The sequence below is a fragment of the Natator depressus genome, chromosome 1, assembly GCF_965152275.1.
Source record: "Natator depressus isolate rNatDep1 chromosome 1, rNatDep2.hap1, whole genome shotgun sequence".
Lineage (NCBI taxonomy): Eukaryota > Metazoa > Chordata > Testudines > Cheloniidae > Natator > Natator depressus.
This window is the reverse complement of record NC_134234.1, coordinates 261203621-261217691: the sequence shown is the minus strand read 5'-3', so window position 1 is coordinate 261217691 and position 14071 is coordinate 261203621. Positions and strand designations below refer to the sequence as shown.

Genomic DNA, 14071 nt, shown 5'->3' with positions numbered 1-14071 from the left:
CACACTCACGCGCCCAGGACAGGCACAGCACTGGAGATTTCAGGATCCTTCAAGGTAAGTGTCCCACAGTGCAGCGATGGATGGTGCAATGAAGGTAAGTCTTCCCAAGGCACGATGGAATGCAACGCGACGAACCACTGGCCAGGTGGTCCGGGCAAAGGGCCTTCATGGGAGGTACAAGCTTGTGAGTGCACTCCTAAGCACATGGCCCCTTCCCCTTTTAAGGACTTGCTCCTCAGGGCCTGCGACGAGAGATGACTTGGCCGCGTCTGGTTGGTCACCCTCCACCCAGGGCAGTGTCCATGCATTGGGTGTGTGGGTGCTGCCTAATTAGAGTCCCAGATGCCTTGTCTACCTGGGAGCTCTTCTGATCTTCCAGCTATTCAACCAGCCCATTCATCTCACAAGCATTCCACGAGGGAGGGGGAGGGGGAAAGCTACTTCACATGTATTCAAAGTGGGAGAGGAGACAAAATGGGAGTTGGGAGAAATGTAACAGACCTTTTGAGCATACAGGTTACACAAAGCATAGTCATACAGAGCATCCAGATCACTGCTGCTCCTACAACACTCCGCCCCTTGATCTATGATCATTACAGTTTGTTTATATGTCAGAGGTGGTCAGTTGCAAGCAAACCAAACAATCATAACCAGGTGAATATAACTAAAACCATTACAAGTGACTAAACACTAGATATAACATAAACAATCACAATCATACTAATTGGGAATATAGTAAAACCATCATCATTACAATAATTGGGTACCTTGACAAACAAAATGAGGCCCAAGTTTGATGCTGTAATAGCTATCAAACAATAAAAGTAAACCCTAACCCTTAAGTATACACAACAAATAAGATTTGTAGGAGTACCACAGTTGTAGAATGGCATTAACAATACAAGAAAATGTAACTAACACTACAAATGTAACAATAACAAAACTTAACAACAAAATGATTATTAGAGAACATAACAAAAAATAAACCTGATGTATTGGGGACTAAAGTCTTTTGGACAGAGGTGGATGTGTTTGGTAATTTGGGTGGAGACGGGGCACATAGAGAGTGGAAAAGGCATTTACCCTGCCTAGCATAGTATTCCCCTCTGTCTCTGGACCCAGTGCTAGCACAGGGCACTTACCAGAGACAGACACAGAACATGGAACACACAACACTGAACACAGACTTTGTCATGACACTATAACCATGGTATTTCTGTAACTCTTCTGTGGATACCCGCTTTCCTGATGTTCTGGTTCAGAGGCTGAAGCTTAGAAACAAATTAGCACCATGCTCCCACCGCAGCAGACCCTGCTCGTTTAAGTTGTCCATGGTGTACCCATTTTCACTCCAGGGTCCCATGGCCAGTCAGGGTATCCAGGGTGCTAGTCGTGGCTTGGTGGGCTAGCATGGGGGAACTGTGGAAGGCCTGGGCAACCCAGGTGAACATATACTGGGTATTGCAAAAGGTAAAGGCAAATTGGTCTTGGCTCTCTGGAACCAGGGGCAGGGGGAAGAAGCCATTTGCTAAATCAATCACTGAAAACCACTGTGCCTCAGGCAGAATACTTTCCACAAATGCAGTCGTGTCTGCCACCGCTGGAGCCCACTGGGGGGGTGCAAGCCTTGATCTGGTGGTAATCTATAGTTAATTGCCAGGTCTTCCCATCTGCCTTGCGGACTGGAGCGCCCACAGGGAAAAATTAGTGGGTATTCTGCACCTAGCAGCAGCCAAGGTCCCCTCACTCCCCTGCCCCACTTCCTCCTCCCCTGAGTGCGCCATGTCCCCTCTCCTCCACCTACCTCCCAGTGCTTCCTGCCCAGCTGCCACCAAACAGCTGTTTGGCAGTGTTAACACACTCTGGAAAGGAGGGGGAGGAGCAGGAACATGGCACATTCAGGGGAAGAGGCGGGGCTGGGGTGGGGATTTGGGGAAGGAGTTGGAATGTGGGTGAGAAGAGGCAGGACTGGGATGGGGCCTCATGGAAGGGGTGGAGTGGGGGTGGGGCTGGGGATGGGGGGCAGAGCTGTCATGGGAAAGAGGGGAAGTCGGCGCCTATGAATTGTGGCACCACTCCCTGGGCCAGCTCTGCTCAGCACCACCCTGGCCATCGTGGTCCCGGTCCATGTCTTTGGACTCAGAGACAGAGTCTAGATACTCAGAACGGGTCCGGCACTGGTCAGTCTGTGGAGGGCCTGAGGTGGGAGCTGGGCCATGGCCTGCACAGTGGCAGGGACCAACGCAGTGGCCATTTTGGATCCCATGGGCATACCACCAGGCACAGGGCACCCAATCTAAAGGTTCCTGGTTGGTGACCTCTGAACTGAGGGTGCAGGAGGCTTCAGCCAGTCGCCCTACCCCTAGGGGTGGGGAGGAGGTACCATTTCCTCACACACACCCTGGAGCCAACCCCAGTTCCTGAGCCTGATCCAGGTTTGCCTGGCCCAGTCAGCAAGACAGGACAGGAGGTCACTGGAGAGCAAGAGGGTCAGAAGAACATTGTTCCCCTATAAGCCTCCTCATCTTCCTTCCCAGACAAGGCAGTTGCAGGCACCTCTGTCTCAGGACCACCCCCCATAGACAGATGCACCCACCAGGACCTCCTTCCCAGGGAGGCGTGAAACATGGGCCTGCAGGCCAAGGAGGTGGTGGAGTCGGAGGCCCCGATGGTCGAAATCCTGGCCCTGGAAGGCCCATCGAGGGTGGCTCTACCCCTCATCAAGACCATACAGGCCAATGCTAAGACCATTTGGCAGACCCTGGCCTCCATCCCTCCCACCATGAAGGGTGTGGAGAGGAAGTATTTTGTCCCATCTAAGGGGTATGAATACCTTTTCACGTGCCCGCAGCCTTACTCGGGGGTGGTGGCTGCGGTGAATGAGAAGGAAAGGCAGGGGCAATGAGCCCTAGCACCTAAGTCCAAGGACGCCAAGCGCCTGGATTTATTTGGTCACAAAGTGCACTCTACGGGGGGGTTAAATATCAGGGGGGTAGCCGTGTTAGTCTGGATCTGTAAAAGCAGCAAAGAGTCCTGTGGCACCATATAGACTAACAGACGTATTGGAGCATAAGCTTTCGTGGGTGAATACCCACTTCGTCAGATGCATGTACTCTATGGTGGGGTTGCAACTCAGGATTGCCAACCAGAAGGCAATTCTGAGTAGATACAGCTTCAACTCCTGGAACTCAATGCTCATATTTAAGGAGCTGATGCCAACTGAGTCCAGGGAGGAGTTTGGAGCTATAGTGAAGGAGGGCAAGGTGGTAGCACAGACCTCTTTACAGGCCTCACTGGATGCTGCAGACTCAGTGGTGCATACCTTGTCCTCCGGTATCGCCATGAGGCATAGCTTATGGCTGCAGCCTCGGGACTCCCGCCTGAGGTTCAACAGATGATGCAGGACCTGCTTTTTGATGGGTCAGGTCTGTTTGTGAAGCAGGCTAACTCTAGGCTCCATAGCCTAAAGGACTCAAGGGCTACCATTAAATCCTTGGGTATGCCCACCCTGGCAACCCAACACAAACATTTCAAGCCTCAGCAGCAACAGTAGCAATCCTATCCTCCTCGGCCGAGGCAGGATTTTTATAGGAGAAGGGGCAGGAATGGCAGAAGAAAGCTTTCCAACCTCCTGGCTAGAGAGAGCCAGGGCCCAACTAACCCATTGCTGGGTTCCAAGCAGGCCTTTTGAAGGGGCGCCTGAGGATGGTACACCAGCCTCACTTCCACATCCTTCCCCATCCTTTTTTAATCGTTTGTCCCACTTCTACCATGCTTGGTCCCAAATAACTTCGGACCGTCAGATCCTCCATATGGTGGAAGTGGGATATTCTGTTCAGTTCTGCTGCTGCCATCCGTCCCACCCCCTTTTCCCGTCCCTCTTCAGGGATCCCTCTCACGAGCAACTCCTTATTCAGGAGGTGCAGGAGCTCCTTGCCATGGGAGTGGTGGAGGAGGTTCCTCAGTAGCATGTCTCCCTTCTCTACCAGCTATGCTATTTACCAGTTATTTAATATATTACAAGTCAAAATCTCCCACTCATCACATTTCCTCCTCCCCCATATCTCCTTTAGTGCGCCCCAAGTCCCTGTTCAAAAAAAGTATTTGCTGTTTTCCTAAATCAGGGTGGGCAAACTTTTTGGCCTGAGGGCTGCATCAGGTTTTGGAAATTGTATGAAGGGCTGGTTAGGGGAGGGGGGTGTTGCCCGGCCCCCACCCTCTATCCACCCTCCCCCCCGCTTCTGGCCCCTGACGCCCCCCCCCTCCCCTGGTCTCCTGCCCCATGCACCCCCGCTGCTCCCTGACCATCCCCGGAACCCCTGCCCCTCACTGCTCCCCACCACCCCATCCAACCCCTCCCCCCTTCCTGACTGCCCCCCAGGGGACTCCTGCCCCCATCAACCCCCCTGTTCCCCACCCTCTGACTGCCCCAACCCCTATCCACACCCTCGCCCCCTGACTACCACCCCAAACTCCCTTGCCCTCTATCCAAACCCCGCCCCCCCCACTCCTTGCCCCCTTACCACGCTGCCTGGAGCACCGGTGACTGGCAGCACTACAGCCGTGCTGCCCAGCTGTAGCCAGCCACGCACCGCGCAGCACAGAGCACCGAGTCAGGCCGGGCTCTGCAGCTGCGCTGCCCCAGGAGCTCGCTGCCCCGCAGCCCAGAGTATTGCGCTGGTGGCACAGTGAGTTGAGGCTGAGGCGGAACAGCAGCGGAGGGGACGGGGGCTATCCTCCCAGGCCAGGAGCTCAGGGGCTGAGCAGGAGGGTCCCACGGGCCAGATGTGGCCTGCGGTCTGTAGTTTGCCCACCTCTGTCCTAAATAGTCAACATTGTGCAGCTATCCAAGCGGGGAAGGAATGCATTACAAAGCTGAGGAGCACTTATGGAGAATGTCCTTCCAAACTCCTTATCTTAAAGATCAACAGAGCTCCAGTTTGAATGCCTCCTCTGTTCACAGTTGCAGGAGCATGACACCAGAGAGAAGTGATCCCTCATAAAGGGAGGTGCCTGTCCTTTTAAGGCTTTGTTACAACAAACAGAACCTTCACATGAATGTGTATAGGCCACCAGTGCAAAACTAGAACACTGGTGTCATGTGCTCATTGTGAATTAACCTGCTTAACAATTGAGTTACCAATTCTACACAAGTTTCAGTTCACAAATGGATTTAAGGTGTAGCCCTATGGAGAGTGCATTGGAAGAGTCCATCTAAAAGGTGCCCAAAGCACGGGTTATGGAAGGGAGGTCTGCATTTAAAAGGTCACAACTAGAGCTGTATGAGAATGGGATTTTCTCTTCCATGAAAAATTCAGAGGGTTTTTTTTTTTTTTTGAGGGTGGAGAAAGAAGGGGGGATATTTCTGTAGTGAAACAACAACAAATCTTGGAACTTTTCATGGAATGGCTGCTCAGCTGCCTGCCCTCCAGGATGGCTCCCAGAGCATCTTGGCTTTTCAGGGTCTACCAGGTAGGCTGCTGAGGAGCCAGGGCCTTGATGCCCTGGGAACTTGCGCTTCTGGGATCTCTGCTTCCCATCAGGTGGGCTGCCAAGGAGCCAGACAAGAAATCAGGCAGGTTTCCATGGCACTATTAATCAGAAACCTGCCAGTATTTTGACAAAATTGACACATTCACCAACAAAGCTTGAATTTTAATAAATTGGCATTTTCCAATAGAAAAATGTTCAATCAGAAAATTTCCAGCCAGCTCTAATAACAACCCATGGACTAGATTCAGATAGAAAAACAAAATAGAACAGCCAACCAACTGGCCAAAATCATCTCAAACCAAAGTTCCTGGCCACTGCCAGTATTTGGTCATTTTAATGTAGCTGGGCATCTAACAATGCTTTTCTTGGGCACCTAGGGAAATGGTGGGCAGTGACGTCAACGTACTGTTTAATGTATGAAAGTTACTAATAAAGCCATCACTTTTCACCTCAAATGTAGGATGGGATGCTCACCCTTGTTTGTATTACTGAGGTCTGGCTGGCTGAAACAAATAATGATTTGGCATAGCTCTGTCCAAGAGCATACTCACTTCAAATTAATTTGCTGAAGGGCCAGGGAAGGGGAATGGCTTTACTATCTGAATTAGACTTTGGGATTAGGGGTGTCTCAATCTGAAGGTGGATTCATTGAGGTGTGTCCATCTACTCTGAGAGTTCCAGGACAAATTTAATTTAAGAAATACATACTATCCTCTTTTGACCCTCAGGATTTCAATCAAATCTAATTGAGTTGTTTACAGGCCTGAGGAAGTTGTAAATTATTAATCATTATTTTAAATGCATTTTGTGGTAGCATCTAAACATCTCAGTCAGGCCATGTCCCCATTGTGGTAAACATATCAGAAATGACAGTCTCTTTCTCAAAGACCATTACTGTTCTCAGTAATTTCACTATCTGTGCTGATGATGACTCTTATATGTTGCTCTTAAACCACATATGGTTGCTCCCATAACAATGAAGGTCCTCTCCCAGGTGGTTTCTGACTCAGATTTGGTTGATAGCTAATATTCATGGTGGGACTGGAAATACTGAATACAGGAGGCACAGTGATGACACTCTAACATGGGCAGATCATTACAACTGGGTGGAGGTTAGGTTCTCTGTTTGCTCCAACTTGAGGTGCTGAACCTATTTAATGGTTCTCTTTTAGGGCCAGATGGTGATAGCCTTATACCTGGAGAAATCCTACTGAAGGCAATTGGACTACTTATGTAGTTAGATATTTTTCATTTTGTCTAATGGTATCACAAACTGTTCCTCAGAGACTGATAGACCATATTAGGGTTCCAAAACATTCAAAGGGATAATGTTGTCTAGCCTTGACCAGTGTAAAACTTAACCCGGATGATTTGTTTCCAGAGTAACATACTCTTATTTGGTTACTTATTTTTGTAAAAAAAACATTTTCCAATCCCACCACATTTGTCACTGTGATGGTCGCAAATATTGTTGATTTAACTCCCTTCCTTCCTCAAAGAAAAGTATCTCAATTTCTTGTTGAGCTTTTCTTGACAAACTAATCACTTTTTGTGATATTCTAACTAAATATGTCAAGCTAAACACAGTTTACTCAGAATTATTCCCATTCCTAAAAAGATATACATTATTGCCATTGAAGACAAACTGTTTCCACTTCTAAATAGCTGTACATTTTTGCTACCAAAGAATGGCTGCTGAGCTTTCCTCACAGCAATGGTATTTTGACTGTATACATTTTAGATAGCATGTATCCTATTTTTTTTTTTTTTGGCTGAAAATATCTAAGTGCTATACTTGGATCTTCCAGTAAGATGTTAAAAAGACGTTAATTATCCCCTTTTTATTCACGTGGGAGCAAGCAGCAAACTAAATACAAGTATCTCATTTATGGCAAGATTCATGCAAGGGGGAAAAAAACCATTCTACTCTGTTCTCCTTTTAATCATCCTTGAATCAATTATTTTATAATTAACTAGATATCCCACACCACACCAATGTGGAAGGACCAATTATTACTTCTGCAGACAGAAAAGCATTAAAATAGTCTAGGAGACACATACTCAAAGTACATACTGTAAAAGAAAAGCCTCAGGTTTACAAAGACAGGTTAATCAATTAAGAAGAAAAGGAGTACTTGTGGCACCTTAGAGACTAACACATTTATTGTCACTACTGAGGGCCGTTTAGATGGAGCGAGACAGCCTCTGAGAAGGGCGGGACGGGGAGGGGGCGCAGAGGGAGGAAGGGTAAAATTACAGTAACTACTGCCTAGCCATTGGTCAGATTCAGATCCGCATCACCATTGGTGGAACAGACCATATTCATTTTTTAGCCAATCACAAATTACATTAAGAGTCACACGGACAGGATAAAAGGACAGAAATCGGGACTCTACTACGCGCTCAGGGCAGGTTTACCAGATTGTGGGTGTGGTAGTTGTTGCTAGAGAGTGAATTACAATGTCGGGGCGAGGAAAGCAGGGAGGCAAAGCGAGGGCTAAGGCGAAGTCTCGCTCCTCGCGGGCTGGGCTGCAGTTCCCGGTGGGCCGTGTGCACCGCTTGCTCCGCAAAGGCAATTATGCGGAGAGGGTGGGGGCTGGCGCCCCGGTCTATATGGCTGCGGTGCTGGAGTATCTGACCGCTGAGATTCTGGAGCTGGCTGGTAACGCTGCTCGGGACAACAAGAAAACCAGGATCATCCCCCGTCACCTGCAGCTCGCCATCCGAAACGACGAGGAGCTCAACAAGCTGCTGGGGAAAGTCACGATCGCTCAAGGGGGTGTCCTGCCCAATATCCAGGCCGTGCTGTTGCCTAAGAAAACCGAAAGTCATAAGGCGAAGAGCAAATGAAACTGACCAAGAAGAAAGGTGAATCCTTCAACTTCAGAGCTAACCCAAAGGCTCTTTTCAGAGCCACCTACTGTCTCAAAAAAAGAGTTACATCTCATTAAAACAGAAGGAGCAGCCTTGTTTGTTAAGTAGAAACCACCCGCCCCTTTAGTAGGGATCGCCAAAAACTTAAGCACTTAGTGATTCTCCTCCTCTTCACCCACCCCCATTACTTTTCGTGAGTAACGGAAACCCCTTTTGGGGAGGGAAAACAAGGCACTAAGCCTTTGTTCTTCCAGGTTCCATAAATATCGATGGGGCAAAAACAGATCGTAAACAGTGTGTGGATATATAATCATAGGAAACCACTGAGAAAAATAAATATTCAATAGCACCAGGTGATTATGGTGCATTCTATGTTGAACCCATCCTGTTCTCTTAGAGACGAAAGCATTTTTTTAATGTTGCTGCGACAAATCAAACAAATATACACAATTTTATCCAAGTTATCTTTCACCTGCCCTGGGGTTCTTTATACTCATATTTAAAGAACTGTCTCCCAAATATTGATTGGTCCCTTTGAACCCAAAATAATAGTGAAACCCTAATTCCTTTAAAAGGGGGTTTCAAATTCTTCAAGTACACAGAACAGTTTTTAACACGTTTAATTTCGAATACATATAGCACATCATACTGTCTAACCCATTCCCTCTGTAGTTTGGATAAATTAGGGGTTTGTGGGAGATTGAGGATATTGCCAATTACTGATTGGTTAATTTGATATAGCAAAAGAGATTTGGTCCCCATTTATGATTAGATATTGCATATGAAACTGGTCTGTGGGTTCAAAAATGTCACAAATGGAAGGAAAAAGTAGTAACAGGAAAAATACCTTTTAAAATGGCTACTCTTGATTTAAAATCTAATCTCATATAGTACCATTAGGAATCACTTGTAACAACACAAGGCAGAACCGTGTGATTTATTAAAGGGATGTGTCCTTACCTATTATGGGAGAGCTCTGCATTTGATTTAATAATATAAGGGAATGTTTTCTTCTATTTCTTCACTGTGTGTGTTAACGTTATTGTATAATTTTGTTGTGAAAGTTTGCATCAAGCCTTTCTATCTTGTAAGAGAGATGTGTGATTGTTAATTCTATTTTAAATTGTTCCTTATTAACATATATCCATCACTAATTGAACAATAATGTGTAATATGCAATGTTTTAGTCCTAAAGCAAAGATACATGTCAGTGGCAATTTGCTGAAGTTTGTAATGCACAAGAATGAAAAGACCTTAGCAATAGCCATGCCCTTTAGACAATGGATCAGGATTTCAAAAGTTGATTACTGGATCAATTCAGAATGCAGTGTTGCGTTAATGAATGTTAATATTTTCTTCATAGTCTAAGAAAACCTCGCCAATAATTCTTCCACCTGAAGTTACTATGACCTTGTCTATTAGGATAACGAATGTTCCTGTTAACACAGGACTAAGATATAGCTAGCAGCTCTGTATTGTACACAGAGCAGCACCCTATGAACCACTCTGCTTTAACAAGTCATCCACTTTTGGAGCACAAACAGTCCCTCACGGGACTTCAATCTGCTTCTCGCATTGTTCCATGGTGTGCTAATTTAACATTTCATGTTTTAAGGAGGGTAAAAGATTTTGGTCAAAGAAGCTAATTTCTAATCCATATTCAACGCTCATGGACGAGTTTGTGTTACTTCCTTCTCTTTGAAATCAATTTACTATGAAAACATTGATTCAAATGTCTGGCTTTGAGCCTTGACTGGGAGAAGACCCTTTAAAGAATAACGTTTCATTACTTTGGAAATTTCATTGAGCACGGTGCAGTTTTTATTTAGAAGGAAAAACAAAAGTTTCTGTCTCCCGAGGTCTCTCCAGGTCCAGGACTCACGGTTTATTGACTCTTTTAAAACTCATCTTTTGTTTCTCCAACGGGAAACTCTACTGAATGAAAATACCCTCTTTCCCCTTCAGCACGCTATAAAGTGGGGGTGATTCGGTGGTGGATATACTGCAAAAAACACACTTTTTTGACTTCCAAGAAACACAAACTGAACGGGAAGAAGAGTACTTTCTGGCTTGCAGCTGGGCGGGCTCTTTAGTGCACCAATCACAGAGTAGCTCTTCTCTATAAATACCAGGCATCTGACTTACTCTAGCCCAATTGTTTTCTTCTGATTCGTGGAAAACGTCTGCTAGAATGTCGGAAACTGCGCCTGTTGCCACTCCTGCTGTGTCCGCTCCTGGGGCAAAAACCTCTGCTAAAAAGCCGAAGAAGGCGGCAGGAGGTTCAAAAGCCCGTAAGGCCTCGGGTCCCAGCGTGACCGAGCTGATCACCAAGGCAGTGTCCGCTTCTAAAGAGCGCAAAGGGCTCTCTTTGGCCGCTCTTAAGAAGGTTTTGGCTGCCGGAGGGTACGATGTGGAGAAGAACAACAGCCGCATCAAGTTAGGACTTAAGAGTCTGGTGAGCAAAACGATTTTGGTGCAGACAAAAGGTACCGGTGCCTCTGGTTCCTTCAAACTCAACAGGAAGCCGGGTGAGACCAAGGAGAAGGCACCGAAGAAGAAACCAGCGGCAAAGCCTAAGAAACCAGTTGCCAAGAAACCCGCTAGCGCCACCAAGAAACCTAAAAAGGCTGCGGCTGTGAAAAAGAGCCCGAAAAAAGCCAAGAAACCAGCGGCTTCCGCAGCCAAGAAAGCGGCCAAGAGCCCCAAAAAGGCCAAAGCTGCCAAGCCCAAAAAGGCAGCTAAGAGCCCGGCTAAGGCCAAGGCGGTGAAGCCCAAGGCTGCCAAGCCCAAGCCAACCAAACCTAAAGCAGGAAAGGGTAAGAAGGCAGCGCCCAAGAAGAAGTAAAGGGATTTGAAAAAGAAAATAGAGTCTAACTCGTGCAAACAAACCCAACGGCTCTTTTAAGAGCCACCCACCTTTTCTAAAAGGAGCTGAAACATTCGTGCATTCACCGTCACAGCAGTAACAAATTTCCCCCCCTTTGTGACTAAATGTTGGAAATAATACAAAGTAACTTAAAGTTACTTTTGTCGTTCTGAGGGAAGCTAAGAGGAAATATTTATGGATACTGTTTCTAAGCGCTTACTCCTCTTTGGAATACTCCCCCGTACATTTTTAAGTGGTGCTCAGGTCATTCTTTGTTCTGCCTACAGAGGGGGAGGGTAGGAGATCTAGTGAGGGGACAAAGAGTAAATGTTTGACTTAGAAACAATCACCTGACTGGCTGCGGGAAGCAGAACTAAATTGGTGGAGAGTTTGAAAAGCCCGCGCTGTGCAATGATTGGTCCGTTTCCCTCCCTGGGTTTAAAGCAGGGCACCTAGAGCTGACATACAAGTTTAAAATCTGAACACGTATATCTTGATGGGGAGGGTGCACGTGAGTCTTTCGTAGTTTTGTTTTCACTGTTTAATACACAGCGCGTTTAGCCATTATTTTATGTTTTATTCCCTCGCTTCCAATCTCCGTCCCCCCCTGTGTTAGATATGCCTTCTCCCGCTCCATGCCTATGGCGGCCTAGTTAATATTAGAAGATCAAAACCTTTTTTCGGTTCGCTAACCGATAGTGACGTAGTGAACCATGCTGCCATTTACTAATTTAAAGCATTTATAAAGAGGACATGTAGGGTGAAGAACCTTAGAGTGCCAAGGTTTTAAAAACCCACAACTTAGGAATCACTGCACAACTGACTCATTTGAAGGTCACATCCACCACACAGAGGATGAAATCCCTATATACATATGTGCAATGCAGGCGTCGTTTCAGGAACGCTTCAGGATCACTACACATTTACTGCACAGCTGTGCTCTTCGCCAACCAGTTTTCACTGTGATACTCTAGACATGTCTCCTCAGTCGGGTTTTACAACTGTTCAGCGTACCTTGCAAGGATATGCTTTTCAGTAGTCGTGAGAATAGCCTCCCCCCCCCAATTTTCCTAATGCTCAAAGATGCCGAAAGCAGTCTGTGTATTAGCTATAACTTTCAGAAAGTTATGAAGTTGAGAACAATAGAAAATCTTTTGTTGGGTATACACAGTAAGTCTATACTAGAAGCTCTAAGCAAAGTTATAGGGATTAAACTCTCCTGAACTGTTTTTAAAAACCTGCTCATTTCCCACTCTAAATATTCAGTAAAAGGCTCTGGAGAATTCCTCAAATCAGGAACTGGAGGAAAATGAAGGAATAAATTAAGTCAGTTTAGACTTCAAAGACCTTATTCTTATCCACACTTGCCTGCTCTACAGTATTTCCACTACGATATACCCTGGAGATTAAGATCAAATACAAACCTGTAGTGCTAGAAGGTTGCCTTCGTGCTCCTTGGTGAGGGGTGGGGTAGCTTTTGGAAGGGAAGTTTTAGTGTTCTTTAAAGCAGTACACATTTAACCATCCTATTTAACCACCAAGAAAATTAGTAACTGCAATAGAGCAAATAAAGCTTTAGATTGTAGTAAAAGGTCTAGTTAGTGTTTGTCTGAAAATGAAAGCGTACTTTTTCTATACACTAGTTGTTCTGCGTAGGAGATAAATAAAATAGTAATACAGCTCCTCCGTAGAGAGAGTGGGTGGCTCTTAAAAGAGCCTTTGGGTTATAGCCGAAAAAAGATCCGAAAGTTTACTTAGAACTAGTGTACTTTGTGACGGCCTTAGTGCCCTCAGACACGGCGTGTTTGGCCAGTTCCCCCGGCAGAAGCAGGCGTACAGCGGTCTGGATCTCCCGGGAAGTGATGGTCGAACGCTTGTTGTAATGAGCCAGGCGAGACGCTTCCCCAGCAATACGTTCGAAGATGTCATTTACAAAGGAGTTCATGATCCCCATCGCCTTAGAGGAAATACCGGTGTCCGGGTGAACTTGCTTCAACACTTTGTACACGTAGATGGAATAACTCTCCTTTCTAGTCTTTCTGCGCTTCTTATCGCCCTTCTTCTGAGTCTTGGTCACAGCTTTCTTCGAGCCCTTTTTGGGAGCAGGAGCAGATTTTGCCGGCTCTGGCATAGTAGCAGTTTATCGTTTGCTGTATAGCTCAAGAACAATAGCATGCGGATGGCACAGCTACCCTTGTATATATAGGGAGCGTATGCAAACGAGTAGCTTTTGCAGTCTGACTTCCTATTTGATACAAGAAACAAATGGTGTCAGCACCGGCACATACGACTTCATAATTGGTCAGCTTCAGATACCATGTCACCATTGGTTGTTATTTTTTTCAGCCAATCAAAAAGCAATTTATCAACCAATAGTTGGAAGCAGTATTTGCAAATGTTTCGCTCTAGGTGCAGTCCTACTAAAGCTTTTAAAACTGTAAAGCTAAAGCCGAAGTCGAATTCAGGAATGGCTTATAGCTGTTTATATTATAGGGGAACACAAATCCCTGTAGACGCTACTCTCAATCCCCAAGGATCATTGGGGTCTACTCCTAAATTAGTAATGAAACTAAAAAAAAAATTATGATCTTTCTCTATTAAAGGTACAAATTATACAAATGTACTCTAAATAGTGCATTTGTGAAAAGTCATTATAAAGTTCCATATTTGTTTATCAATAATCTTGAGGTTAAATTAATCCAGTCTACAGGTTACTTTTTAAAATTAGGTTTCAGAGTAGCAGCCATGTTAGTCTGTATTTGCAAAAAGAAAAGGAGTACTTGTGGTACCTTAGAGATGGTGCCACAAGTACTCCTTTTCTTTTTTTAAAATTGTGTT

General features: G+C 45.8%; 3 protein-coding genes across 3 annotated transcripts; 2 read left to right on the top strand and 1 right to left on the bottom strand.

Annotated features, from left to right (window-relative positions):
• Positions 1-7722: 7722 nt before the first annotated feature.
• On the bottom strand, positions 7723-13375 carry LOC141986379 (histone H2B 8). Its single transcript, XM_074950815.1, has 2 exons — positions 12658-13375; positions 7723-8305 (listed from the first exon to the last, which is right to left on the bottom strand). Exon 1 carries the CDS (start codon positions 13362-13364, stop codon positions 12984-12986), a length of 381 nt encoding a protein of 126 aa, XP_074806916.1. The 5' UTR covers positions 13365-13375; the 3' UTR covers positions 7723-8305; positions 12658-12983.
• Positions 7897-8368, top strand: LOC141986372 (histone H2A type 2-C). Its single transcript, XM_074950807.1, has one exon. It carries the CDS (start codon positions 7954-7956, stop codon positions 8341-8343), a length of 390 nt encoding a protein of 129 aa, XP_074806908.1. The 5' UTR covers positions 7897-7953; the 3' UTR covers positions 8344-8368.
• LOC141986364 (histone H1-like) lies at positions 10526-11226 on the top strand. Its single transcript, XM_074950796.1, has one exon. It carries the CDS (start codon positions 10559-10561, stop codon positions 11210-11212), a length of 654 nt encoding a protein of 217 aa, XP_074806897.1. The 5' UTR covers positions 10526-10558; the 3' UTR covers positions 11213-11226.
• Positions 13376-14071: the final 696 nt, after the last annotated feature.